The sequence below is a fragment of the Xyrauchen texanus genome, chromosome 10 (assembly GCF_025860055.1).
Source record: "Xyrauchen texanus isolate HMW12.3.18 chromosome 10, RBS_HiC_50CHRs, whole genome shotgun sequence".
Lineage (NCBI taxonomy): Eukaryota > Metazoa > Chordata > Actinopteri > Cypriniformes > Catostomidae > Xyrauchen > Xyrauchen texanus.
In genome coordinates this window covers 19,672,609-19,699,133 of record NC_068285.1, presented here as the reverse complement: position 1 = coordinate 19,699,133, position 26,525 = coordinate 19,672,609, and the positions used below count along the sequence as shown (strand labels likewise).

The 26,525-nt window shown below is 38.6% G+C and overlaps 1 protein-coding gene across 1 annotated transcript; it reads left to right on the top strand.

Annotated features, from left to right (window-relative positions):
- Nucleotides 1-881: 881 nt before the first annotated feature.
- On the top strand, nt 882-20,839 carry LOC127650042 (catenin beta-1-like). Its single transcript, XM_052135171.1, has 16 exons — nt 882-1,046; nt 11,275-11,324; nt 11,819-12,040; nt 12,901-13,154; nt 13,606-13,844; nt 16,943-17,144; nt 17,262-17,406; nt 17,488-17,591; nt 17,673-18,011; nt 18,106-18,264; nt 18,529-18,648; nt 18,837-18,987; nt 19,103-19,224; nt 19,321-19,381; nt 19,481-19,718; nt 19,819-20,839. The coding sequence occupies exons 2-15, from the start codon at nt 11,312-11,314 to the stop codon at nt 19,684-19,686; spliced, it is 2,337 nt and encodes a 778-aa protein (XP_051991131.1). The 5' UTR covers nt 882-1,046; nt 11,275-11,311; the 3' UTR covers nt 19,687-19,718; nt 19,819-20,839.
- Nucleotides 20,840-26,525: the final 5,686 nt, after the last annotated feature.

Sequence of the window (26,525 nt, the reverse complement as noted above, 5' to 3'; positions counted from 1 at the left end):
AAAATAAAATAAATAAAACAAATTTACAACGTTTGTGTTTTCTTTGATTTATTCATTTGTACTGTTTTCTGTGTCTGATTTAAAGTTGAATGTCTTTGTATATATTAGTAAACAGTAGGCTAATTCACGTTATTATTTAAAGTTAAATTGCAATTTGCTAGTTTTATTTTTCACCAGTGTAGAGGGAAAAACGTAATCATTATTTTGTGACAATTTGTTGCTTAATTTTTGTTGAACTAAAAAACATATATATATATTTTTTAATTTAATTATTCCAATTAAATAGAACCATGAACAGTTACAAATGGTCTGAACATCACAAAAATATCCTGCTAGAACTAAAGGAAGTAGGTTTCCGGAGCAAAAATATAACAGTGATAAGTGACATAAATTTATAAACTTGGCAGATAACGACTCAACAAATTATAAAAGGTAGACAGCTGAAGTAATTTAGCTATAAAACTGTGTAACTTAGGGACGATTTATTCTGGATATGGTTCTGCAGCAGAAGCAGTGTTTCTTGAATCCCTAATACAAACGTTACCTTATATTTTAGCTGCTCCCGACATCCCATTCAAAACACCCACATTCCAACCTAATGGACGCACCTCGCCCTTCCTGCATCTGCCATATTACTCCGCGCATACCACACACACACGGACCCGGTGTGGATTTAAAACAAACATCCAGACTTGAGACAAGGTCATCAGAATATAATATATAATTTATTCCCTATCACTTTTTTCTCCATACTTATAGTACTAACTCTTGGCTTCATCCTTTGTCGTGCTACAATAAGCTCTAGTTTTTTGGATGCGGCAGGATACATGAACCGCATTCCTAGTATAAGACCTGTGTCTGATCGACGCCATTTTAAGGTGTAGATGTACAGCAGCGCGGAAGGTTTGTTGCACCGCTAACGCAGGAGAACTGTTACCCGTCCGATAATCTCACCGGCTGCCTTGGCTGTTTCATTCAAGTAAGGATATTGACACGTTGGTCAGGCTTCGCCGGCCAGACAAAGTGATTCGCCGTTTTAATTTCAGGTAAGGTTATAAATGCTGGATGATTAAACTAGAGGTAGTTTGATGTGAATATCGGGAGGATCTTCCCAGGGTTTCCCTTAGAGACTTCGGGCTGGATCAACCTTCCGCGACCTGAAGATTTAAATGGCTTTTGGTTTAAGGTGTCTGAGAGTGTAACGCTTTTGCATTTCCAATGCTTTCCCCAAAAACTGCAAGTATGTGCCCGGCACACATTGAGTGTTGTTTATTTACGGCAGCTTGGTAAACATTGGCTAACGGTTAGCTAGCGTTAGCTTTCATTCAGTTCCATGGGTGCACTATACCTGCATATCTCAAATGATGAACTAGAATATTCATAAAACACTACCAAATACCGTGTCTTTGTGTTTCACAAGGGACACCCCGCGTAATTTTTCAACACTAATATCTCATTCTCACATTGGTTTTTCTTAACCACATCATGATTGAGTTTCTCTCCTTCAACAGTTTATGTATTCAAAAATTCGTCATCAAATCCTTAGCTTATAAAAATTTTGCCCTTTCTGAAATGCTAATTTTTCAATCAATAAAGAAGAATGAAGACATCGTGTTAATATCATTATAACACAGTGTTTGAATATAGCTTAGATTGCAAGTTTATATACGAACTTATTTTACATTAGGAAGCCTATCTACCCTAGTGTTATTGTAAACTTGCATTTGTAAGTCGCTTATGGAAAGTTTAGCATTTAACTCAAAAGTAGACTCTTTGATGATGGCTGTCTTGTCAAGCCTTTCAGCAGTACTACCGATCCCCAAGTCTTCTACGTTATCCAAGACTTGTTTGTACAGTTGTGAGAGTTTGAACGCAAACTATGTGTCGTACAAGATTTGTTATAGTTGTTCAGATGTAGGCCTATCCGTTTGCGTCATCCGATAGGCAAGTTTGACACAGGGTTTATTATCTCGATAGGGAAAATATCAGAATCGCAACATTTCTAAGGTTCATTGCTCTTCCTCGAAACAAAGGCCCAATTCCTCATTGCGTTCATTTGGTTTGTCTTTCCTCCCAGAGCCAGGAACAGCAAGTTCCTAACATTTTCTTTATACGTGCCCACCTTATGAGACACCGCTCTACTGACCTCAGATCAGCGTCTCTCCGGTGGTGTAAGTGTGGGCGGAGCTAAAGTCCGACGGCAGCGTGCGCTCTGGAAACTGAAGAGGTCGAAACTTTTCCACTAGTGTGTGTGGTTCGTCTGACGCTTCGGATTTCGTACCTCTGCGGGAAATACCCACAGTAGTCTGTTTAAAAACAACATATTTTCCCATACGACACAACTCCGAAAACGCAGGTAGAAATGTAATGGAAGAACTGGTGAAACCCTAAAAAATTATGTATTTTGACCTTTTAAATTCTTTATTTACAGTAGATTCATTTGGGTTTCATGTTGCCTCAAGCTACACCAAAAGCAACAATATAATTTGATTGTTGCTGTTACATGTGACTCATGTTTGCTTTTTGTTCATCAAAAGCTTAGAGTAACTTTTAGGTAATGGGTTATGTTTATGTTGGCTAATAGACCAGAGTATTACCATTTTTAATGGACCCTTTTCTAAGATTGTTATGTGTTCTGCCATATTTAGCAGCATAAATCTAACAGATTTTTTACATCCCAATAATTTGTATATTTAGTGTGAATTTGTAACCTAATACAACATTATACATCATATTACCCTGGAATGAGTTGCCACAGATGTGATGAGGTTTCTTATACAGCTGCTAAGAGAGTGACCGTAAATTTTCTTTAAGTTATCTCTCTTCTGACATAATCATAATGTTCTGTCAAAATGCATCACTCAAGTTTTTACTTAATTTGCAAAGCTGTGAAAATGCAATAGTGGCTTTTTATATTGGATCAAATGGATAAGCAATAATTATATTTGCAGTGGTCTCCCATTCACTGCTATCGAAGTTTACCCTGCCATCGCTTACTTCCGTGATTCCAAAACCATAAGTGTGAAAAGGGACCGTTTTTAATGTGGGAATGAATACGAGGCTGTGAGGAGTTGTAGACTTTGGGTCTGTTACAAAACTTAGTGAGCATACTCCGAAGGCAGCATTTTAAAGGGATGGTTCACCCAAAAATTTTAATTTGCATAATTTACTCACCCTCATGCCATACCAGATGTGTATGGCGTCCTTCCTTCTGCAGAACACAAAGATTTTTAATAGAATATCTCCGCTCTGTAGGTTCATACAATATAAGTGGATGTTGATCAACACTTTAAAGCTCAAAAAAGCACAGACAATCGTAGTAATCCATATGACTTCAGTGGTTAAATTAATGTATTGTAAAGCGATAAAATCTCTTTGGGTGCGAAGTCTAATATATATATATGTGTGTGTATATATATATGTGTATATATATATATATATATATATATATGATTAATATAAGCATTATTACATTATTTGTTTACTTCTGCTTGCTTTTCAATCCATGATGGGAATCAGTTTAGACTGCCTCTTGTGTGATGTAAGCATGTTGGCATGTTCAAATTAACTTCCAGTTGTATCATGTCAGTTGTTACGTGAACATGTCAACATGCTTACATTATGTGAGAGGAGAGCTTTGGGAGACCAGGTCTCCAGACTAACATCTGAGAGCGGTAGCACCGGGGTGTCCATGTTGTACAGATGGTTGCACCAGCAACTGACTTGGTGGGGGTGGGATCCTAACCAGATGCAATGTGATACTGCAATATTCATGCACTAAAATGATTATTAATGACTATAAAAGCTGATGTTACAAAAGTCAGATGGAACAGTCTGTTTATTGAATGTACCTAATTTTTTCACTGAAGCTGCATATGCAAACTCACTATGGCAAACCTTAAGGGGATAAGCACACGAACACATACACAGGGCAATATGAATCGCATCAATTTTAGTCTATTACAATTTTTTATTTTCTCGCACTTACGCAGTACTCTGTTATTTCGCTGATCTCCATGTGGCAGGGAGTGGAGATAAAGTCAAAAATATCCGGTGCATGTGTGTCTATGACAGAGCTCCAGTTGAAGAGAATGATACCTCAAACATAAGAAAAGTTTATTTTGAACCTGCTATTGTCACCCTGGCTTTAATATACTGCGAGAACGATTTTAGACCCATTTTTGACTGGGCAGCGCAATATTGCAGAAAATTGAAACCATTCCAAAATTAGAATGCCCTGTCGTGGTAGGTAAGGACAAAATCGTTGTTTTTCAGAAAAGATACCTTATTGCGTGTCGCGTCTGGTTAGATCAAGGTGTAACGGTGGGAATTTGTTTATTTTCATCAGAATCTTTGATTTAAAATACAGAGTAATCTGAAGACAAAGCCTTCTTCTACAATCAGAGAGCATTAGAAAAAAATTTACACAGAAGGGAAGTTCCATTGTATCTAGTGGGCGACTGATATGGGTTTTTTTTTAATGGCCGATGCCGATATCCTGAAAACAGGATATCCGATAGACCGATATATCACAATTTAATATAGTAAATAATAGGGGTGTAAATCGGACATTTCATCATGATTTGATCTTGAATCGATTCTCTTGGTCTGCGATCCGATATTGGCCGATTATTAAAGCATGATTCGATTCAGGGGCCTGCGATGGAACATTGTACACAATCAATTAAATTTTGTTTTGCCCTCAAATGGAACCAAAATATAATTTGATTGTTTTATTCAGCTCTCTATGTACACATTGGGACATGCACAACAAAATAAGGTACTTCAGATGTTGAAAAATGATACAGATAAATACTATTTAAAAAAAAAAAAAAGTCACACACAAGTGATTGGTACTTTAAATGGCAAATTCTCATGTAAAATTGAAATGAGTCGAATGCGCAACGATATTTATGGAAGCCCGAATTAATTGCTTATGTGAGCCGCTCTGCATTTGTCATGAGAGCTCACATTTTAAGGAGTCCGGTTGATGCACTTGCTCTGATCCTGTCAATGGAGCTCGCGTTTTGCAGGAAGGCCGGTTGACTCGTATGGACGCTGCACAGATTGCAGCGCACAGTTTGGCTTCAAAGACCACATGCACATACGTGTCCCACATGAAAAGCATATTTAGTGCTCATAAAGTCAAATGAGTGTAAGGTATGATGGAAATGCATACAGACGTGGCTAACATTAGAGTATTAAAATAGTTGCATCTTAAAAAAAAATCTATCGAACTTTACGCATTGTATCGGTAACATTTGGATCGTTGGTCATTGGATCGATGGATCGTTACACCCCTAGTAAATAAAATTGCTTCCAAAAATTAACAGTCTTAACACTATATTTACTAATTTTCATAAAACTTTAACTATGTAAACACATTATTTTGTATTTTAAATGGTAGATAACCGTTTATTCTGATTTTTAGTCATCTAATTTTAGTCATTTATTTGCACATGAATAAATATATTAGGAAGGAAATAACAGTACACACAGAAGTCCAGCAACCATGGATGGCATGTCCACGTTAGCAATTGCATTTTCTCAAAAAATGTAGAATCAAGTTTTACGTACTGTAAATGTGATTAAGATATTTACTTATAGCACACATGAAGCGTTTTTACTTGGAAGATGCACTCACACGCTCGTGCGGATCCAGCTAAAGTTTCTAGCAAGTCAGTCTGCTGTTAGCCATCTTTGGAAAGCTCCTGGGAGACTATTTCCAGTCATGACAGGGCAGTTCCTATCTACTTGAATGGGGGAACACCGAATTCTTAAAAACAGTTGGTCAAGATTTTGATCTAAGAACGTCTCTAATTGGGCATTATATCAGGTAGGATGCTGCCGTGGAAGACAGCTGCCATGTAATCAGGGGATAGCGAGGCATCTCGCTAAGGTTTGGAACAGACCCTGTACATTGGAACATGCGTCCATACTAATCATTTTGATTGAAAACACAGTGATTTTATCACGTTTATGTCTCCTCCACACTAGACTAGTTTTAAAAAATTTTTACTGAAAATTGAGCATTTAGAAATCTCTATTACTGCATACTTGGAAACTAAAAACGGACGTATTGAACTTCAGCAGATTAGTTTGCGGCATGGCTTAATCCATTTAACTTAAAAGTATTAATTTCGCTACATTTACTCCATGCTAGAACAAAAAATGGGGTTTAAAAAAAATTGCCATATACTTTGGAAAACAATCATGTTAGGAAACTGAAAACTAAAATGGATTGGTGTGGATGTCTTCTCAATGGCATGCATCTCATTTCTTTTGAAGTTTTTGGTGTACTGTAATTATTTTCAATCAGCAAAATGATAAACATGCTTTAACCAGCACAACCCATTGAAGAGACTGGTAGTCTATCCCATCACTGCCTTGATTTCATACCCATCAAAATTTTTATTTGTGCTATTCTGAAAAAGGTCTGTGAAACCTCTTCCCTTGCACATCAAGAATCTGTCTTGCATTGGCCCTATGCAGGAACAGCTTCCTTGTTTGTGTTAACAGGATACAACTTGTAAACCTTAAATGAGCCCATTAAAGAGTGCTAATCAAGCAGCCTTCCGAGTTTACTTTGAAGTTTCCGTTTCCAAATATGTTCCATAATCACATGTCTAAGCGCCCACCCCCTGAGAGCCAATACAGAATGCCAATCAGTGCCACATGAAGAAAAACCCTGTGGATTATTTGTGTCTGACTACCCTCAGTGTTTGTGTGGTAAGAGCCGGTCTAGTAAATTAATTCCAGGTCAGACTCACCGCTGTGGAGGGCTACACACACACACACACACACACACATTAGTTCATAAACTACCACAGCTGTCTCTGTTTGCTCACAATTCGGACCCTCTCCCTTCACATACACCCATAAAAAGCCTAATTTATTAACATTGGCTTGGCTTCACAGTGCTGTATTTCCTGTCAGTGGGGTCTTTCATTGCAGGCCAGCTTTTGAAGTACTCATACATGCACACTGGAATGTCCAGTGCTCACTCCAGGATGTTATCTTGCGAGGCTTCCTGTGTTTACCTGCATGTGAATGCAGCTCTTTTACTAAATGTCTCAGGTTGGAAATAAAGTTTATGTATATATGTATATATGTATGTATGTATGTATGTATATATGTATGTATGTTAGTTACAATAGCACCTCGGAATAGTGCGAAGTACATTTCTGATGCAGAAATTCTGCATGAATGTTTAACTAATGAATATTCTGGGTTCCGTGCAAGTTAAGCTAAATTGACAGCGTCTGTGGTATAATGTTAATTACCACAAAAAGAAGTTTCAACTTGTCCCTCCTTTTAATAGTCTAAAATCAAGGTTACAGTGAGGCACTTGCAATGGACATGTGGTCAATTTTTGGAGGGTTTAATGGCAGAATTGAGAAGCTTATTGGCTAAAAGTGCTTTACACATTAATCTGTTAATTGCTAATGTTACATTTGCCATGGATACAAAGTTGTAAAATTAGATATAGCCTAATTTTACACACAAAGTTAGTAAGCAATTTTATCATACTGAAAACATGTTAACATGCAATTAAAACATGTTAACATGCAAACATGCCGTTTCAAAAGGCTATACCTTTTGAAACTGTGATTATTTTAAAGTTTGAGGATTGGCCTCATTCATTACGGTTGTAAGTGCCTCATTGTAACCCAGATTTGTTTTTGTTTGTTTTGCTTTTTATAAAGATGCTTTTTTTGGTAATCAACATTATGCCACAAATGCTGTCAATTGAGCGTAACTTGTATTGAACCTGGAATATTCCTTTAAATCAATCAGTTATTTATGTTCTCGGGTTGCCTGGATGCTTATCCAGCTGAGAACCAGCACTTAACCTAGTTGCTGTGGGTTGTAATATAACAGAAGAGCTCTGGAGTGCATATGAAACATTTGTGCTAAGTGTGAACATGCTGTCTTGCAATGATCTCCTGTGCTGCAAGATGCTCTTCCTTTCCACACCGCCAAATCAGATGACGTGTTTGTGCTGAGATTAACCACATTGACATTGCTTACTGGCTATGCTGAATGGATAGTTCAGTTGTAAAAGAGCATAGTAGTTGCATTTCCGCAGTGATTGATTGCAGTGCATACTATGCATTTAACCCAGATATCATGACGTATTAGGCCCGCAGGATGTGAGAGCCCATGTTGTTCTCCAATGCAGCAGGAAGCCAGATTCTGTCAAGATTTCTATTTCCATAGATTGTCTGCTTCCTAGATGCTGTGCTGTGAAATGTCCCCTCAGGGCTGTGAGGTTGCGTCTATCTAAGACAGGTTCCGTTAAGCTGCCCCAAGAGCAGTTTCCTGTGAAAGTAAAACTTGACCAGTCGGCTTTAAACCAGGGGCTAGATTCAAGAAAATGTTCTTAACAAAAAAAAATTACGTTCTTAAGATAAATTAAAAGAAGTTTGTACGAACGTTCCGAAATGCAATTCTCGTTTTCTTAAGGATAAAAGACATTGTCTGATCCAGCTTGCTCATGGGCTTGCCTTGTCTAATAGCCTACAACAAATTCAGTACTTCAACAGTGGTAAATGGTAAGTGTGTGTGTGTGTGTGTGTAATTATCACTTTGTGGGGACCAAATGTCCCCATAAGGATAGTAAAACCCGAAATTTTTGACCTTGTGGGGACATTTTGTCAGTCCCCATGAGGAAAACAGCTTATAAATCATACTAAATTATGTTTTTTGAAAATCTAAAAATGCAGAAAGTTTTCTGTGATGGTAAGGTTTAGGGATAGGGTTAGGGTCATGGGATAGAATATATAGTTTGTACAGTATAAAAACCATTATGTCTATGGAAAGTCCCCATAAAACATGGAAACACAACGTGTGTGTGTGTGTGTGTCGCAATAATTGTTTTGAGTGTAAAGTGAGATGTTAGTTTAACGACATTAACCATCATAGGAGAATTTACATGCTGCTACCCATACGATAACTTTTAATTTGACATTGAGGAAAAGAAACAAAAAAAACTTTAGCAGATAAGATGTTCTTCTTGAGGAAATTACTGCAGGGAAAACGTTCTCCTTGGGAAGCTTTATAATAATACTACATCTGGAATTAAAAGGTGAGTAAATGGGGAAAAGGTGGCAGAGGCTGTCTCTGCTGTGCCCAACTCTGATGTGGATGGGGGAGAAAGAGTGTCCGCTTACTGAGTGCGGAGAGAGCACTCTAAATGCTGCGCATCTGTGTGAATAAGCATGATTGGTCGCCACATTAAGAAGCTTCAAAACAACATTGATTGTTTGAATTTGGTGATTTAATATTTACATGGTTTGAAAGCTGAAAATAAAAATCATTCATAAAACAATCAGAAACGTGTTTTGGTCTAAAATCAAATTTCTACATAAACAGCCCATTGCGACTTCAGACTCCACATGATGGAATGCATCACATTTAAAACCACCTAGTTAATTCATTAAACATCTTGCCTCTTAGAAGTTAAGACAACTGTGTCGTTATCCTAACTTTAAGATGCTATTAACGACAATTAAGAATTATTTTATTTTCTTCTAATTTGAATGCTGAAATGTTGAAAGTTTTTTTTCTTAAGTTAGAAATTAAGAAAATGGTAGTTGAACGTTTCATGAATCCGGCCCCAGCTTTGGGGATACTACTTTGGTGTTTTGAAGCTTTTGAACCCTCATGAACTGACATCCTTACCCCGAGGCTAAGTTAGACCGCATATAATTCCGTGCGTCTGAGGTTTATGGAGGTCATTACCGCACTGTGATATTCAAGAATCTTCCATGTTCTGTAGCAAGTGCATTGGTGTTTCTTCCACTTCTGGCACTTTCATATTGTCCCAGGGGATGTTTTTAATGAAAACAAGCAGATTTAAACTTTTTTTATTTCCATATGTGAAGGGCTCATTAAAACAAACTTGACCAGGCCTTCATTTATTTTTGGTACTTCCCAAATGCCTTTTATTGTAAAGATTCTGTTTTAACATTGTCACAGACTTTCAATATTAAACTATAAAATTCCAATATAACAATTTTTTTACATATTGACAATCTAAACACTGTGAAATAAAGCATTTCGGTATTTTGTTTATTTATTATTTAAATGGCACTGTGCCACGTCATTTCCACCACTTAAATTCTGTATCGTGTTGAACCAATATGAGATGTGGTGGAAGTGACACTGTAATGGGAATTTTCATGCATTTGAGATACAATTACATCTCCTGTGACGCGTGTTGAACGTTGATGGTAGACAAAATAAAAAGTACATTGAGAGTGTGAAAAGTTGTAATAAGACTTCATTAATCCAGTGCTAAATGTGCAAGTTGAAGAAACATTGACACACTGTTTGTAAAATGGCCTGCCTCAAGATTTTCTTTAAATATTCATGCATCAGTGCTAGTCAATGCTTACCTGGTTATTTAGACCCTACTCAATGCACACCAATTTCCACATCTAGCTAATCATTCCATGTGAGAGACCATATTAGGGCAATTTCATTTTTATTTATTTTTTCAGTAATTTGCTTGCTAATTATGGTGTCCGTCTGTTGTTGCAGTGCTCTGATCTGCTGATAAAGCCCCCCACCCCCTAAATAAGTCAGATGGAAATACATTTTTCAGCTTTGAGTCACTAAAACTGCACAATCTGTTTGATTTGTAGACTCATTTCTTTTATACTGCTTTTTTTATGAGAAACTGACAACCAAAAAATGTGATGACATTTTTAGTTGGAATTCTCATAGTATTTGTTTCCTTGTAATTTTGGTCTGTCTTCATTATCTCAGAATAATAGTCAGTCATTAGTAGTTTTTTCCAATGGTGGTACAAGTAAATCTGATTTCATGAAGGTAAAATTCGAATAAGCAACAAAGTCCCATTTGGTTTCGTGTCCTTGGGCTGTTTAGTTATAATCACTTAATTTGTGGTTCTTTATGCTGCATTGTTTTCTTTAACTTTGGATGAGTGAAGCTGAATAACTCTGCATGTTTTTACTGGCACTGCCAAGATGACTCACTGTCCCGTCTCCCTCATCTTCTCTTGACACCCTGCAGTCTAAATGAGGGGAGTTTCCCACAGTTAACACTACCTTGGGGGGTCTGTAATGTAGATTAAAGCCTCTTTCTCGCTTGTAAAAACAGCTGGTGTAGTGGAATAGCCAAATGTTACAGTGAGTTTGGAAAGTCAATCTTTTTCTTACCCGTTCTGTGCTTTGTGCTTGACTGGCTTGTTTATACAGATGATTTTTATTAATCATTATTGGAAATGTTTTTGTTCTCTTTCTACAGGTTTGGAAGTCACTCAGGCTGAGGGGTTGACACAACGATGGCTACCCAGTGTGAGTATTTCTTAAAGTTTGCATGACCGGTAAACAACATACTTGTCTAATGACAATGCGCTTTGACGCAGATACAGACATGCAGATTATCTGATAAAGAACAGGTTTATTTACCAAATATTTTTCAAATGACTGAAGGGTGTGACCAAAATGGAAAAGACTGGTGGGGTGTATAAAATTTAAAAAATTGGAGTAGGTTTATCAGTTACAATTTGAGGTGGCTTACTTGCCATTATTCTGTATCTATTACAGTTGCTAGGACTGTTATATTAATTGGTAAGAGGGAACTAAGTGATCCATAAGATTTTTACAACTCTTTTTGAACATAAGCTGTAATCCATTCAGAACGTGCACCTACGTGAATGTTTTTTTTTATTTATTTGAAAATGACTTTTTATTTTTTATAAAGGTTCTAGTTACGGGTTCAAGCTGGTTTTAGTTTTCACATTAAACTGTGTATGACTGATGTCTTTATCTCTCTCTGCCCTGTGTAGCGGACCTTATGGAGCTCGATATGGCAATGGAGCAGGATCGTAAAGCTGCTGTAAGTCACTGGCAGCAGCAGTCATACCTGGATTCAGGTATTCACTCTGGGGCAACCACCACAGTACCATCTCTCTCAGGCAAGGGCAACCCTGAAGAGGAAGATCTGGACAACCAGCTTTATGAGTGGGAGCAGGGCTTCAACCAACCCTTCACACCTGAACAGGTGGCAGGTATGTTATTTGTATATGCTTTTAAATGTAGCCCTATTTAGAGTGGTCTTTGAGGAAAGGGAGTAGGCCACCCAAAAGGAAAGTTTTCATTTGTTTACTCTGCTTCATGAAGTTCAAAAACTGGATGACTCTTTAAACTATGGAACACTGGGGGCCTGGGTAGCTCATCTAGTATTGAGGCTAACTACCATCCCTGGGGTCACGAGTTCGAATCCAGGGTGTGCTGAGTGACTCCAGCCAGGTCTCCTAAGCAACCAAATTGGCATAGTTTCTAGGGAGGGCAGAGATACATGGGGTAACCTCCTCGTGGTCACGATTAGTGGTTATCGATCTCAATGGGGTGCATGGTAAATTGTGTGGAGAGTTGCATGAGCCTCCCAAGCTGTGAGTCTCCGGGGTGTCATGCACAATGAGCCATGTGATGAGATGCGTGGATTTACAGTCTCAGAAGCGGAGGTGTCCTCTGCCACCTGGATTGCGGTAACCGCGCCACCATGAGGACCTACTATGTAGTGGGAATTGGGCATTCCAAATTAGGAGAAAGGGGATAAAAAAAAAAAAACATGGAAATCAAAAGGAGATGTTGATAGTATTTTAGTCGCCATTAATTTAATTGGAAAGGTTTCCCATCCAGTGAAAGTGAGGGGTCTGTCATGCTGCCTGACATCTCCTTTAGTGTTCCACAGAAGAAAGTTGTCATGTGTGCGGAACGACATGAGGGTGAGTAATTATTTAAAAACACATTTTTGGGTGAACTATCCCGAAGTAGTGGCAGACACGGGCCCAGTGTGAGTGTGTAAAAACAATACAGTAGTGGAATCTTCCTTGCTTGTGTGGTTGATCATGAGTTCTCCTCTTAGACTTGGATGGGCAGTATGCCATGACCCGTGCCCAGCGTGTCCGCGCTGCCATGTTTCCTGAGACTCTTGATGAGGGCATGCAGATTGCTTCTACTCAGTTTGACACTACTCACCCCACCAACGTGCAGAGGCTGGCTGAACCTTCCCAGATGCTCAAACATGCGGTGGTCAACCTCATTAACTACCAGGATGATGCTGAGCTGGCCACCAGAGCCATTCCAGAGCTCACTAAACTGCTCAATGATGAGGACCAGGTTAGGAGCATCTTTCATAGACCATTTTCATGTTTATTTCCCAAGGTGTTTTTAAGACATTAACAGTTATTTTATATCTGGCAGGCAGTGCAGGAAAAGTTGTGTCTGAAGCTTAAACTGAAAACTCCTTAGCCCTACAGAGCCTTAGTATTTTGAGAATTTTTAGCAATATAGTGACCAAAAAATGGAATTGGAAAAATGACAATGCACATTAAAAGTTTTGCTTCTGAAAGTGCGAGTGATCGAATGTTAATTGCATAAGGTGGTGGTTGCCTGTACAGATCTATGGTGGGGATAAACTGTCTCTGCAGTTTCTGTACTGTAAACCACTTTGAATTGAATGTATCTGGTGAATGGACAAGTGACAAAATTTACCATTTTAAAATAATATGCAACATTACTAATAGTGTCTCTTGGTCTTTATTTCTCCAACCCAACCTTTTTCTGTCAGGTGGTGGTGAACAAGGCAGCAGTGATGGTGCACCAGCTCTCTAAGAAAGAGGCTTCTCGCCACGCGATCATGCGCTCCCCACAGATGGTGTCTGCCATCGTGAGGACCATGCAGAACACCAATGATGTAGAGACTGCCCGATGCACTACTGGCACCTTGCACAACATATCCCACCACAGAGAGGGCCTTCTCGCCATCTTTAAGTCAGGAGGAATCCCTGCTCTTGTTAAGATGCTGGGGTAAGGGTGCTTAAAAGCTTCTGGAGACCCCTGGCTTGGCATTTCAGCTTAAAGGGGTATAATTCTGACAAATGGGGGTTAAAAGTATCGCTAGAGCTTTTTCAAAAGATGTCCTTGAAACTGCTTATAAATGTATGGTTTGAGCTAAATCCTCACTTTTGTTTGGATTCTTTGTTAACCAGTGTTTTCCCACAGGATTTTGTGAGACTGGTTTGTGGACCTCGGACCCTCTAGTGCAGGGGTGTCAAACTCCGTTCCTGGAGGACCACAGCCCTGCAGAGTTTAGCTCCAGCCATGTACTAACATGCCACCTCTTAATCTTCAAGCACTCTTGAAAAACTTAATTGGCTGCTTCAGGTGTTTAATTGGGAAAAGAGCTAAACTCTGCTGGACTGTGGCCCTCCAGGAATTGAGTTTGACACCTGTGCTCTTGGGGATCCAGCAGCATGTGCCCCATAAGAAAATGTTGTGCATTTTACAGTTAAGTGCATCAATCTTGTGCAATTTCAGAGCAAAATTAAGAGGCTAGAATTATGAAGAACTTTGCTCTTGTAAACAATTTTGTGCTCTAGTAGAAATGTAATTATAACACATTGGTTGTATAGATATGAATGGTGATGACCTAGCAAAAAAAGTCACTCCCACAAAGCATAAACGTAGTTCACAAATGGTCAAAACACTAAATCAACTAGGGCAAACATTTGAGTCAAGGCTCGACATAATGCATTGTCATGTGCTTGTCCTCTGGACAAATAAATTGGTCATTCATTTTGGGTTGCTCCAATACCAAAATCTGGTACGTTACCAGCCCTGGTTCCTTGGTATCTATACTAAATCTATATTATAAAGCAATAAATAAAAAGCCTCAGATTTTATGAAATTACTCCGAAAATTACTTTATTAAAAGAACTACATAAAGATACAATGTTAAATGTTTTAATTAAATGTTATGATCAAATGGTGTTTAAAAAATAAAATGATATTCTTATTTGATTAATGTATTTTGAATTGTAATTTTATTTTTGGTAAAATAAAATGCTGCACAACAGAGCTTCACAGTATTAATAAAAACATTAATGAAAAAAAAATCAGATTATCTGTGGCACAAGGCTGCTTGGGTTTGTGATGTATCTTGCGGATATTAATAATACAGCCATTTTAATATTACATAATTGTTATGAGTAATATTTCTACTTTTTGAATATTGTATTTTTATACAGTAGTTATAGTTTTCTGTCTTCAATTTAGCGTATCCATTTGAATAGTGCTTTCTATTATTATTATTTTGATAGACCTTTTTAGTTCTTAGTTCTTAGATTAGTTATATCAGGCTCCCTATTAATGTTTGGAAAATCCTGTTGTGACCTAAAATCTCTGAGCTGCACCTGGGGCTTTCATTTAAGTGTTAACCGCCATTTATACTCTAAACACACTACATGAAAATTAAGCACCAGCAGAATGTTACGTTTGTGCAAGTGTGCATGTATGCATATGTCCTTGTGTGTGAAGCTGACAGAGCAGAGTGTCACATCTTGTTCATTCTGTAGCATGCAGCACATGTGACTATAATATTTAATTAAATTGTCATTTGATTTAATTTTAAATTGGTATCATCTCATTTGATAATTTTTCTAATGACAGCATACTGTTATATGGTACTGAAATTAGCAACAAGATGATATCGTACCATTTAAATCTTTTTGGTATCGTGATCGCTCAACCCTACATTCACTTGACCGGAGAGAAAAAAGGACATTTAAGTTACATGCTCAAGTAACGTAAAAATATTTGTATATTTTTCTAAAATTATGACCGATGCCCTAATTTACTCCATTCTCTGCAATGGAAATGTAAACCGCATTGGGTAGGGGAAGAGGCTATTCTCATATGGTAATTATTGTTGCATAATATTATTCAAATAATGAGAGCCTCCATCACCATCATTTACAGCAGGGGTGCCCATACTTCTATAGGATGTGTTTTACTTTGTCATGTAATTGCAGCAAGATCTACAAAGTACAAAAAAGGCTATACATTATCACAATACCAAAATTTCAGTATTCGGTAGTTGAAATTTGACTATCCTCAATACCGATTTCAAAACCAATAATAACACAAACTAATATGTTAATGTTAATCATGGATTAGTGAAGTAGTTATTCAAGACTAGTAAATGGTCAGTAATAAACTAACAATAAGAAACGGCAATGAATAGAATGAATTAAAAATTCAGTGTTTTTTATTTAAAAAAATTTTTTAACTGCTTTAAAACCAATAGGCGATCAAGTATTCAAGTGAACATTCAGAATGAAATACAACAAACTACTACTGGTCTTCACTGTATGATTATTATACATTAATACTTTTTAAAGCTACTAAATTCAAGAGCAGTGAGTGTTCTTGTTATGGTTGTTTATTATAATGACACTAGACGGCAGCAGGTCTATTATCTTACATTTATATTTACAAATCCGACATTTTAATACAAATCTGCTTTTCTGTTTACATACACCATACCTCCCCAAGACGGGCATATTGGCAGAATTTTGAAATGTATTTGACTTTTCAGGTGCGCATTAGAGTGAGCATTTCCAGAACATGCACATGTTCGGCACATGCTGCCTGTCAATCAAACAGGGTGCAGCTGTTACTAGATCGCTTGCGAATTATAAAATAAAGTGCTGCTTTTTACTTTCAACAGCAGAATAAGAATATTAACTTTCAAATAAGTGACACATGCCTAGGCTATCACAAATATAGCTGGGTATTTTTTTTGTTATTGAGGTTTTAATCAGTCTGCTTGTCCAGTCGGGCAAGTAAAATTCTTTCTGACTGACTGGGAGAGAGAGATGCTTTGCCGAAGCAATGATAATTTTTTTTTATTTTTCGATAAGTATGTAAAGGGAAACACTTAGTTTTTCAGCCCATTGTGCAGAGATGCCTAGGTTTGTTCCTGGCAGGCAGCAGATTCCCTAACCCCCATCCCTAATCCTAACCATATGGATCCTGTAAGGCAAATGCTCCAGACACCTTTCTTCCATCGTGTAACTTTCACCAGCTCTGCATTACAAAGAAATTTCTTGATTTTTGTTTTGTAGATCTCCTGTGGACAGTGTACTGTTTTATGCCATCACCACCCTGCACAACCTCCTGCTTCATCAGGAAGGTGCAAAAATGGCTGTTCGTCTAGCTGGAGGCCTTCAGAAGATGGTGGCCCTACTCAACAAAACCAACGTCAAGTTCCTGGCCATCACCACAGACTGCTTACAGATCCTGGCTTATGGCAACCAGGAGAGCAAGGTATAAATGCACAGGAATGGGGGGGAAAAAAGCATTCTCAATGCATTAACCTCTTTGTGACGATGTGCAAACGAACTGTTGCATTCTATGTTATTCATTTGCCTGATCTTTCGCCAGTTAATCATCCTGGCCAGTGGAGGACCTCAAGCTCTGGTGAACATCATGAGAACATACACGTATGAGAAACTGCTCTGGACCACAAGCCGTGTGCTGAAAGTGCTGTCCGTGTGCTCCAGTAACAAACCTGCCATCGTTGAAGCTGGTACGTACACCATTTGTGTGCGCATGCGAATACCAGCACCTGTGATGTCTCGTTTTCATCTTTTGCTGTATCATGTTTCAGGTGGTATGCAGGCTCTTGGCCTTCACTTGACCGATCCAAGCCAGCGTCTGGTACAGAACTGTCTATGGACACTCAGAAACTTGTCAGATGCTGCCACAAAGCAGGTATATAAAGCTTTGTTACCTAGTTTGTATTTCATGGATATTTAAATGGGACGGTTTGTCACATTCCCTTTTGTGTTGCAGGAAGGAATGGAGGGACTTCTTGGCACTCTGGTTCAGCTTCTTGCTTTAGATGACATTAACATGGTCACCTGTGCAGCTGGCATCCTGTCCAACCTCACATGTAACAACTACAAGAACAAGATGATGGTTTGCCAAGTGGGTGGGATTGAAGCCCTGGTCCGCACCGTTCTCAGAGCTGGTGATAGAGAAGATATCACAGAGCCTGCTGTCTGTGCCCTGCGCCATCTTACCTCCAGACACCAAGATGCTGAGATGGCCCAGAACGCAGTGCGTCTCCACTATGGCTTGCCTGTAGTGGTCAAACTGTTGCACCCACCCTCACACTGGCCACTAATTAAGGTATGCTTACCTAAAGTCTCTTGTACACAAGCAAAAACCAAAGTTTGTGTTTGCATGTATAGCTCTAACTTTAATATTTTCCAAATCGTTTTAGGCCACTGTCGGTCTCATTCGTAATCTGGCACTATGCCCAGCCAATCATGCACCACTACGAGAGCAAGGTGCGATTCCGCGATTGGTCCAACTGCTGGTGAGGGCACACCAGGACACCCAGAGACGCACTTCTATGGGTGGCACTCAGCAACAGTTTGTGGTGAGCAAAACACTGTTGGTTTGAAGGTTGTTTTTGGTTTTTAAAAGGACTAATTTACCCCAAAATGAAATTCATTTACTTGTTGCTTGTTGAATGATGACTAAGGCATGATGCACAATTTTCATTTTTGGGTAAACCATCCCTTTTTATTGTAGGCTATTTTTCATTGTACTTTGCTGAAATAACTTACTGCACTGTTAAAAATAGGTAATTTTGGAAAGCCAGATGTTTATTTTATTTTAATTGTCCGATTGTAATATTAAGGAGGGGGTTCGTATGGAGGAGATTGTGGAAGGCTGCACCGGAGCACTTCACATCCTGGCCAGAGATGTACACAACAGAATTGTCATCAGGGGGCTCAACACCATTCCCCTGTTTGTGCAAGTAAGATTTACACTCAGTTGTACACCTGCACGTTCCTATATTGTCCAGAGAGCCTAAATGTGCGCACACTATGAACTTTCCGCTTATGATTATCGACAGGAAAGATGGTAGTCATCTTTAATCATGTATAGTAGACTCTGGGATTATTCATGAATGTCTAAGAGCATTCTCTTGTATTTCTCCTGTAGTTGCTCTATTCACCCATTGAGAACATCCAGCGCGTAGCAGCAGGAGTTCTCTGTGAGCTGGCTCAGGATAAGGAGGCGGCAGAAGCAATTGAGGCAGAAGGAGCCACAGCTCCTCTCACAGAGTTGCTGCACTCCAGGAATGAGGGAGTGGGTGAGTGACTGTCCCTACTGACCACAAACACCATCCAGCATTACACCAAATCAAGAATTATGTCTGCAAATTTAGTTATTTAATCAATGTTCTGATGTGGTGTTTTTCTATGTAGCTACATACGCGGCAGCAGTGCTGTTCCGCATGTCCGAGGATAAACCTCAGGACTACAAGAAGCGGCTTTCCGTGGAGCTCACCAGCTCCCTCTTCAGAACAGAGCCCATGGCCTGGAACGAGGTACAATCGCTAGTGCTCACACATAGGCAGTTAACTAATACTTGTTTTGATATTAATTTTAAACCATCTAACAATTGTTTTTCACTTATCTTTCAGACTGGTGATCTAGGTCTTGATATGGGTGCTCAGGGAGAGCCTCTTGGATACAGACCAGATGGTAAGAGATTAATTGTGAAATTTAAGTGTGATCTTCAATATCTCAACCCACTACACTTCAAAGAACCATGATTTGTCATATCGTGTCTCTATCGTGTAGACCCCAGCTATCGTTCTTTCCATTCTGGGTATGGGCAAGATGGACTGGTTATGGATGGCATCCTGGAACATGAGATGGGAGGCCACCACCCTGGAGCAGAGTACCCAGTGGAAGGTTTGCCCGACTTGGGTCACGCTCAGGACCTGATGGACGGCCTGCCCCCTACAGACTCCAATCAGCTGGCATGGTTTGACACAGACCTCTGAACACTCTCTCGCACAGTATAAAAGTAGTGAAGGTAAGGAAAGATTAAAAAATGGTGTACTCGTAATTCACTGCATTCTGGTTTGTTGATGGCTTGGATGTACATTAAATGATGTACCACTTTCTCTCCACAGCTATATTGTTGAATGAATCTGCATTGTGATTTTTGAAGAGTCGTGGAAGGTTTGCCAGAGGGTGGGCTAGTGTTTCAGAAAGTGCCTGACACACACTTGTCACAGACAAAAGTGATATTTCTAATGGGAAATAATGGAAGTCGGTCTCTTTTTATTGCTCCGACCCCTTTTGTTCCTTGCCCAACTTGACGCGGATGCTTATGAGCGGACATGAAGAGGATCTTTTAAAGATTGAACTATAAATCTTTTAGCCTTTCATTTATTACATCTTTTTTTGTACTCTTTCTTTTCACCCCAAATCAGCCTTTTCATGGTACTGACCCTAGCTTTATTTTAAAAAGTTTTTTTTTTTTTCTTCTTTTGACAATTTGTATTCCTTTTATGTCTTCTATGGTGTTAAGTTGTTGTGAACTTGCCTCCATTTTGTTTCAGGATCTTTATCACGTGCTAGTGTACAACACTAATCTCACTTCCTATGTAATCTGACTGAAAGTGTAACGATGTGTGGCTTTTTATATGATCATTTGTTAAAATGGTGGTTGTTGGGAGTAAAAATTATATGCATTCTTACAAATGCTTAAAAGGTTAGCAAAGAGAAGTGGTCTTCAATGTCACTATTGTTCCAAAAAGGGTGTGAAGAATGGGGGGTGGGGGGTAAATGGGGGCTTATGAGTTATACACAGAGATGGAAATCTTTTCTGTGCTATCTGGAGGCAGTCTCTATTGAAGCAACGTCATTGTTTGTTAGCCTGTTCGGCTTATTTTGGGAACATGGATAAGGACGTGGCTAATCATTAAAAGACTTCTATTCATTTCTCTGTGTTTGAGTGATACCTAAAAAAAAAAGTGATTATTGGATGAATTTTATAAAAACATGTCTGGGTCACATTTCGTTCTGTCTGTGCACTTTATTCATTTTTAGGACCCCCCCCCCCATGAAAATAAATTCTCATTTACTCATTAAAATACTTATAGAAAATTTAATTTGCTGAAGTCGTACCATATACCTATGTTTTTATTTGTTCAACAGGTTTCTAAATGTAAAATATACATATTTATTAATCTTTGTTCACTGTTACCCTCTTTTTATTTTTTTCCCCCTTATAGTTAAAAAAAAAAGATATCTCTATATTTGCTACATCTTGGTGTTCTTTATTTGTACTTATTTTGTATTTAGCAATCTCTTGTGTTTTACTCATGTAGTATTTTTGTATTTTTCACTGTAGTACATTTTGTTTCTTTCTGTATTTAAAAAAACAAAAACCTAATTTACTCACCCTCATGCCGTCCTAGATGTGAATGACTTCTTATAATTGTGTTCAGCAGAATATCTCCGCTCATCAGTGCAAGTGAAAGCTAACCAAAACTTTGAAGCTCCAAAAAGGACATAAAGGCAGCATAAAAATAAGCTGTAAGGCTCTAGGAGGTTACCCCATGTTGCTCTACCCTCCCTAGCAACAGTGCCAATTTGGTTGCTTAAAAGACCTGGCTGGAGTCATTCAGCGAGATGTACATAAAAAAAAAAAAAAAAAAAATCAATTTTGGTCTTCTCACCCAGAACCGATTGGATTGCTTAAATTTATTAAACCACTGGAGTCTTATTTATGCTGCTTTGTGTTTTTTTTTTTTTTTTTTTTGAGAGCTTCAAAGTTTTGGTTACTATTCACTTCACTGATGAGCTTACATATTCTTCTAAAAGTTGTTCTGCAGAAGAAAGTCAATCAGATCTGGAATGGCATGAGGGGTAAATGATGAGAGAATTTTCATTTGTGGATGAACTATTCCTTTAGAATTGTAGGCAGTACTAGAATTTTCCCACATTCAATAAGGTATTGAGAATGGGGAGGGTCATAAATAGGCTTCATTTTCTTTAAGCAAAGTTAAATTCCTTACTCTTGATATGGGGTGAAAATGGGACCTGAGAATCAGCTTTTCTTTGTATTGCAAACTATGCAGTTTTAATATGCCTATTAGCTTGATACATTTTCTGAAGCTGAATTTCCGTTGTCAAACTGGGTTTCTTGTCTCTACTGCTTGTCCTTCATTTCCACTACTCTGGGGTGTGTGTGTGTGTGTGATACAGGCACTGAACCTCTTTGTGAAATCAAATCTAAAGATTCCTTATCAGTGAATTGGCCTTGGAGGAGTAGAGAGGATCTCAGTTTCTTATCTGAATGTGTGAGGGGATGAGGGCAGGAAGAGATGAAATCTGCTTGCGTGCATGAATATGGGTGCATTAACTTGCAACCCCCTTTTTAAATGGGATACAGATGAGCCTCAGATCAGAAAGTGTTCCTATATCTAAATTGGCATCTTGGGCTTGACTGCATTTAATCAGTTGGATTTAATTAACACAAGCAGACAGTTCTGATATGATGTATTAATCTGGTTTTAGATGTGCTTTCAGTTGACGCATATCTATCTTTAGTTGCCAGTCCTTCAAGTTGTAATTGTTTATTAAGGAAAGAAATGAATGCTGTGTTGTAGGGCCATGCTGGGTACTTGATGATCCGGGTCAAATGTTTTTGTGGTCCCTAGATATGGCTCATGTCCCTCCTTCACTAATGTAAGCCTATGGGATTGATTCAAATGTTTTATCACTCACCAGGTGAAAATCGTTAATCTGATCACCTGGAAAAGGAAAAGCACTTCTCTCCTCAAGTCACGCAATTTGAGGCATAGCACAAATGGTGCAGGATTGAATAATGCACCAAAGTTTATTATGTCTGGTTGGGCCTTGTTAAAATCACTAGTCCCAAAAATGAGCAATATTAAGACAATCTGAAGCTGGCAACTTGTTTTAGGCACACATTTTCAATCAATAGATCCAGCAAGGTTTGAGTATTTAATTTTCTAGTTCAATGAGTTTATAGCCCCTTGAGCACATTTTGTTTGCTCGAATCTGAATACGTTGAAACTTTGTTATATTTTGTTCAGCATTTGTAAACACACTGCAAAGTTGGACATTTTTTGAACGTCTCCATTTTCTGCCTCCATATCTCTTTTTCTGTCGGCAGAGAGGGATTTCACTGAGGCTTTGCCAAACGGAGGATGCAGTTTGAAGTTTTGCCAGAGTGCTTTGTGCTGAGCAGCCCTTACCGCCTCCACAAAAAACACATTCATCCCCCTCTTCACATTGAAAGATGGGGGATGGAGTTGCCCAGTTTGGGCAGGGGGTGGGGCAACATGTACAATGGCCTATATGTGAGCCTGGAAAATCAGTGCTACCATGTCTGCTTAATACAAGTGAATTTGGACTTGTGTTTTTAATGTCACATATAAATATGTTTTTTATCATCTTTTAGGGATGTCAAAAGTACCAGTGCTTCGGTATCAAGTTGAAACTAAAACATACAAATATTTTAATATTGAGTAATAAGTATTGATTCCGATCTTTCTACAGTATAGGTTAGGCAGCAGTATTCCAGAAGAGTGCTTGCGACTCGTGATTGTGATTGTGTGAACCAAAATCTTGGTGAGGTATTGGAAACTGTGTTAACTTTGTCCATTCAGATGCAATAAGTACCCAATATTTAGTTACAAAACTCATATAATAAAGGGGGTTTGTGCAAAACTCTTTCATTAAGCTACAATGCCATAAACCTCGCTAACATTGGCAAAACCAGCAACTATTTTTTTCTTCTTCTTAACCCTTATGCATTGTTCATCATTAAATCCCTTTTCAGTTGTTCTTGGTCAAAAGTGACCGGACGCAATATACTTATGTAACAAGAAATGTAACAACTCTAAATTATATAATGTAAAAGCACATAAGTTTTGCATTTTTTTTATTTTATTTTTTTTGGGTGTATTTAGATATTTATTTATTTATTTTATTTTTTTTATGTTATTTAATAATTAATTTACCTATGTGAGCTTGAGCTTGAAAATGTGCTTTTTTAAAAAAACAATTCTTATGAATATTTTCCCAAATACTGAACCAATCCTCATATATTATATACCGTTTTAAATCTTCAAGTCTCAAGAATCAAACTCTGCTGTCCATTAAAAATGAAAAGACATGAAGTCACATCATTTGATCCAAGAGAGGAAGGTAAGATAGAGTATGGAAAATGTTGGCTGCCCTGGAGAGAGAGAGAGAGAGAGAGAGAGAGAGAAAGCCCAAGAACTCATTGACCTTCCCTCCCACATATTATCTTACCTCGAGACAACACACCTGTGTGGATGTCTGTGTGTGTGTCTCGTCCATGAGATCAAAGCTTATAGACGGATCATGATCTAGAGTCTGTCAGTCCCTGGCACTGTGAAGGTGACAAGTGGAAGTGTCAAGTTAGAGAAGTTTATTGGAGTTCAGATTTCATCCTCTGAAGCGATATGATGTGTGGAAGGAGCTATTGAACAAGATTATTAACTTAGGAAGGGCTTAGAAGCAGTTTTAGTTCAATTTAGAGTGCAATACTCAATGAAAAAACACAAATATTCATTTTAACTTTGAATGTTTCTTTATAGTGGCACTTGACTGTCTCCACAAAACATATTGTAATACTAATTCAATTGGCAATGTTAAGTGTCTTTTCCGATTGTGCCCACGAGGCTGTTTTGGGTGATTTAGCTGACTAAACAGGCCTAGTCCTAATTCACCATTCGTTTGCATTTTGTTAACTGTTAGCTTGCTGCCAATGTATTGTAGGTCGCAAAGACCTATAAACACACAGCGATAAACATGCTTATTCAGCCTCTCTGACAAGAGCAAGGGGACTGTTGCCTGGCAACCGGAGGGGTTTATAGCAGGAGAGGCACTTATAGCCACACTCACGCTCATCCATGCACATGTCTGCGGGTGTCTGTTGGTAGAGCAGAGAGGATGGGTGGGGAGAGACAAACACTTGAACCAGGGAGATGAAAGCATGCTTTTTACTTTGATGAAAGAGATGAACTCTGAGGTAAGCCCAGGTACTATGGGTTTTCTGTTAATGCCAACTGGTTTAGTTAAAGGAATGGTTCACTCAGAAATGACCATTCAAACTCGTATAACATTCTTTCTATTGTGGAAAGTAAATTGTGACTGGAATATGAAGTATGTAATGCAGTTATGTATGGCAAGCCACAAGATTCTTATATCATAAAATGAAAAGCGGAATGGTACTTCTTCGATTTCACAAGGTGCAAATCAATCAAACCACAAAAGGACCCACAAACAAACTGTCCGTTTCACTTTTGGGTTCTTTTACACATTTACATTTACATTTATTCATTTGGCAGACGCTTTTATCCAAAGCGACTTACAAAAGAGGATGAACATCAGCGAATCATCTTAGGGAGACAGTGGTACAAAAAAGTGCCATATTACAAAGTTTCACTATCATCATAATAGTATACAAAACAGATTTAAGTGCAACAAGAAATGTAAATATATATATATATATATATATATATATATATATATATATATATATATATATATATATATATATATATATATATATTTTTTATTTATTTATTTTTTTTTTAAATTTTATTGACCGGTTAAGTGCTTTTGGAAAAGATGTGTTTTTAGCCGTTTTTTGAAGATAGAGAGTGAGTTAGCTTCCCGGATTGAGTTGGGAAGGTCATTCCACCACCGTGGTATGATGAAACTGAAAGTCCGGGAAAGTGTTTTGGTGCCTCTTTGTTTTGGTACGACAAGGCGACGTTCCTTAGCCAACCACAGGCTTCTGGTGGGAACGTAGCTCTGCATAAATGTTTTAAGGTATGCTGGAGCAGACCCAGTGACTGTTTTATATGCCAGCATCAGGGCCTTGAATTTAAAACGGGCATGAACCGGCAGCCAGTGGAGAGAGACAAAGAGTGGTGTAACATGTGCTCTCTTAGGTTCATTAAAGACCAGACGTGCTGCTGCATTCTGGATCATTTGGAGAGGTCTAATAGCACATGCAGGAAGGCCTGCAATGAGAGCGTTACAGTAGTCCAGTCTAGTTATGACAAGGGACTGAACGAGCAGTTGTGTGGCATGTACAGAGAGGAAGGGTCTTATCTTCCTGATATTGTAGAGTGTAAATCTACAAGATCTTGCAGTTTTTGAAATGTGGTCTGTGAAATTTAGCTCATCATCAATGGTTACCCCTAGATTTCTGACCGTTTTGGAAGGCGAAACTGTAGTTGGACCCAGCTGCACGGTGATGTTGTGTTCAACAGCCGGGTTGGCTGGAAAGACAAGGAGTTCGGTCTTGTCAGGGTTGAGTTGAAGGTGGTGTTCCTTCATCCAGGCCGAGATGTCTGCCAGACAGGCAGCGATTCGAACGGTCACTGTGGTGTCGTTGGGCTGGAAAGACAAGTAGAGTTGCGTGTCATCAGCGTAGCAGTGGTAAGAGAAACCATGTGACTGGATGATGGGTCCCAGTGATGTTGTGTATATGGAGAAGAGAAGTGGCCCAAGCACTGATCCCTGAGGTACCCCAGTAAGTAACTTGTGTGGCTTGGATACTTCCCCTCTCCATGCTACCTCAAAGGACCTTTCTGAGAGATTACAGGTGTCTGAGACCACTTACGTTGTTCACATTTACATGTTATACCGCTCTGAGAGTGCTTGGAGTGCTCAAAAGAACTAGGTGTGAAATTGTAATAACTGCTTTATGCAGCACAATGAGTTAGTAGCTAACAGCTATCGGTCATGTTATTGTTTATGGTCAGTAATATTTCTATCGTGTTTAAGATGATGTCACAGCAGTGCAACTATGACGATCAGC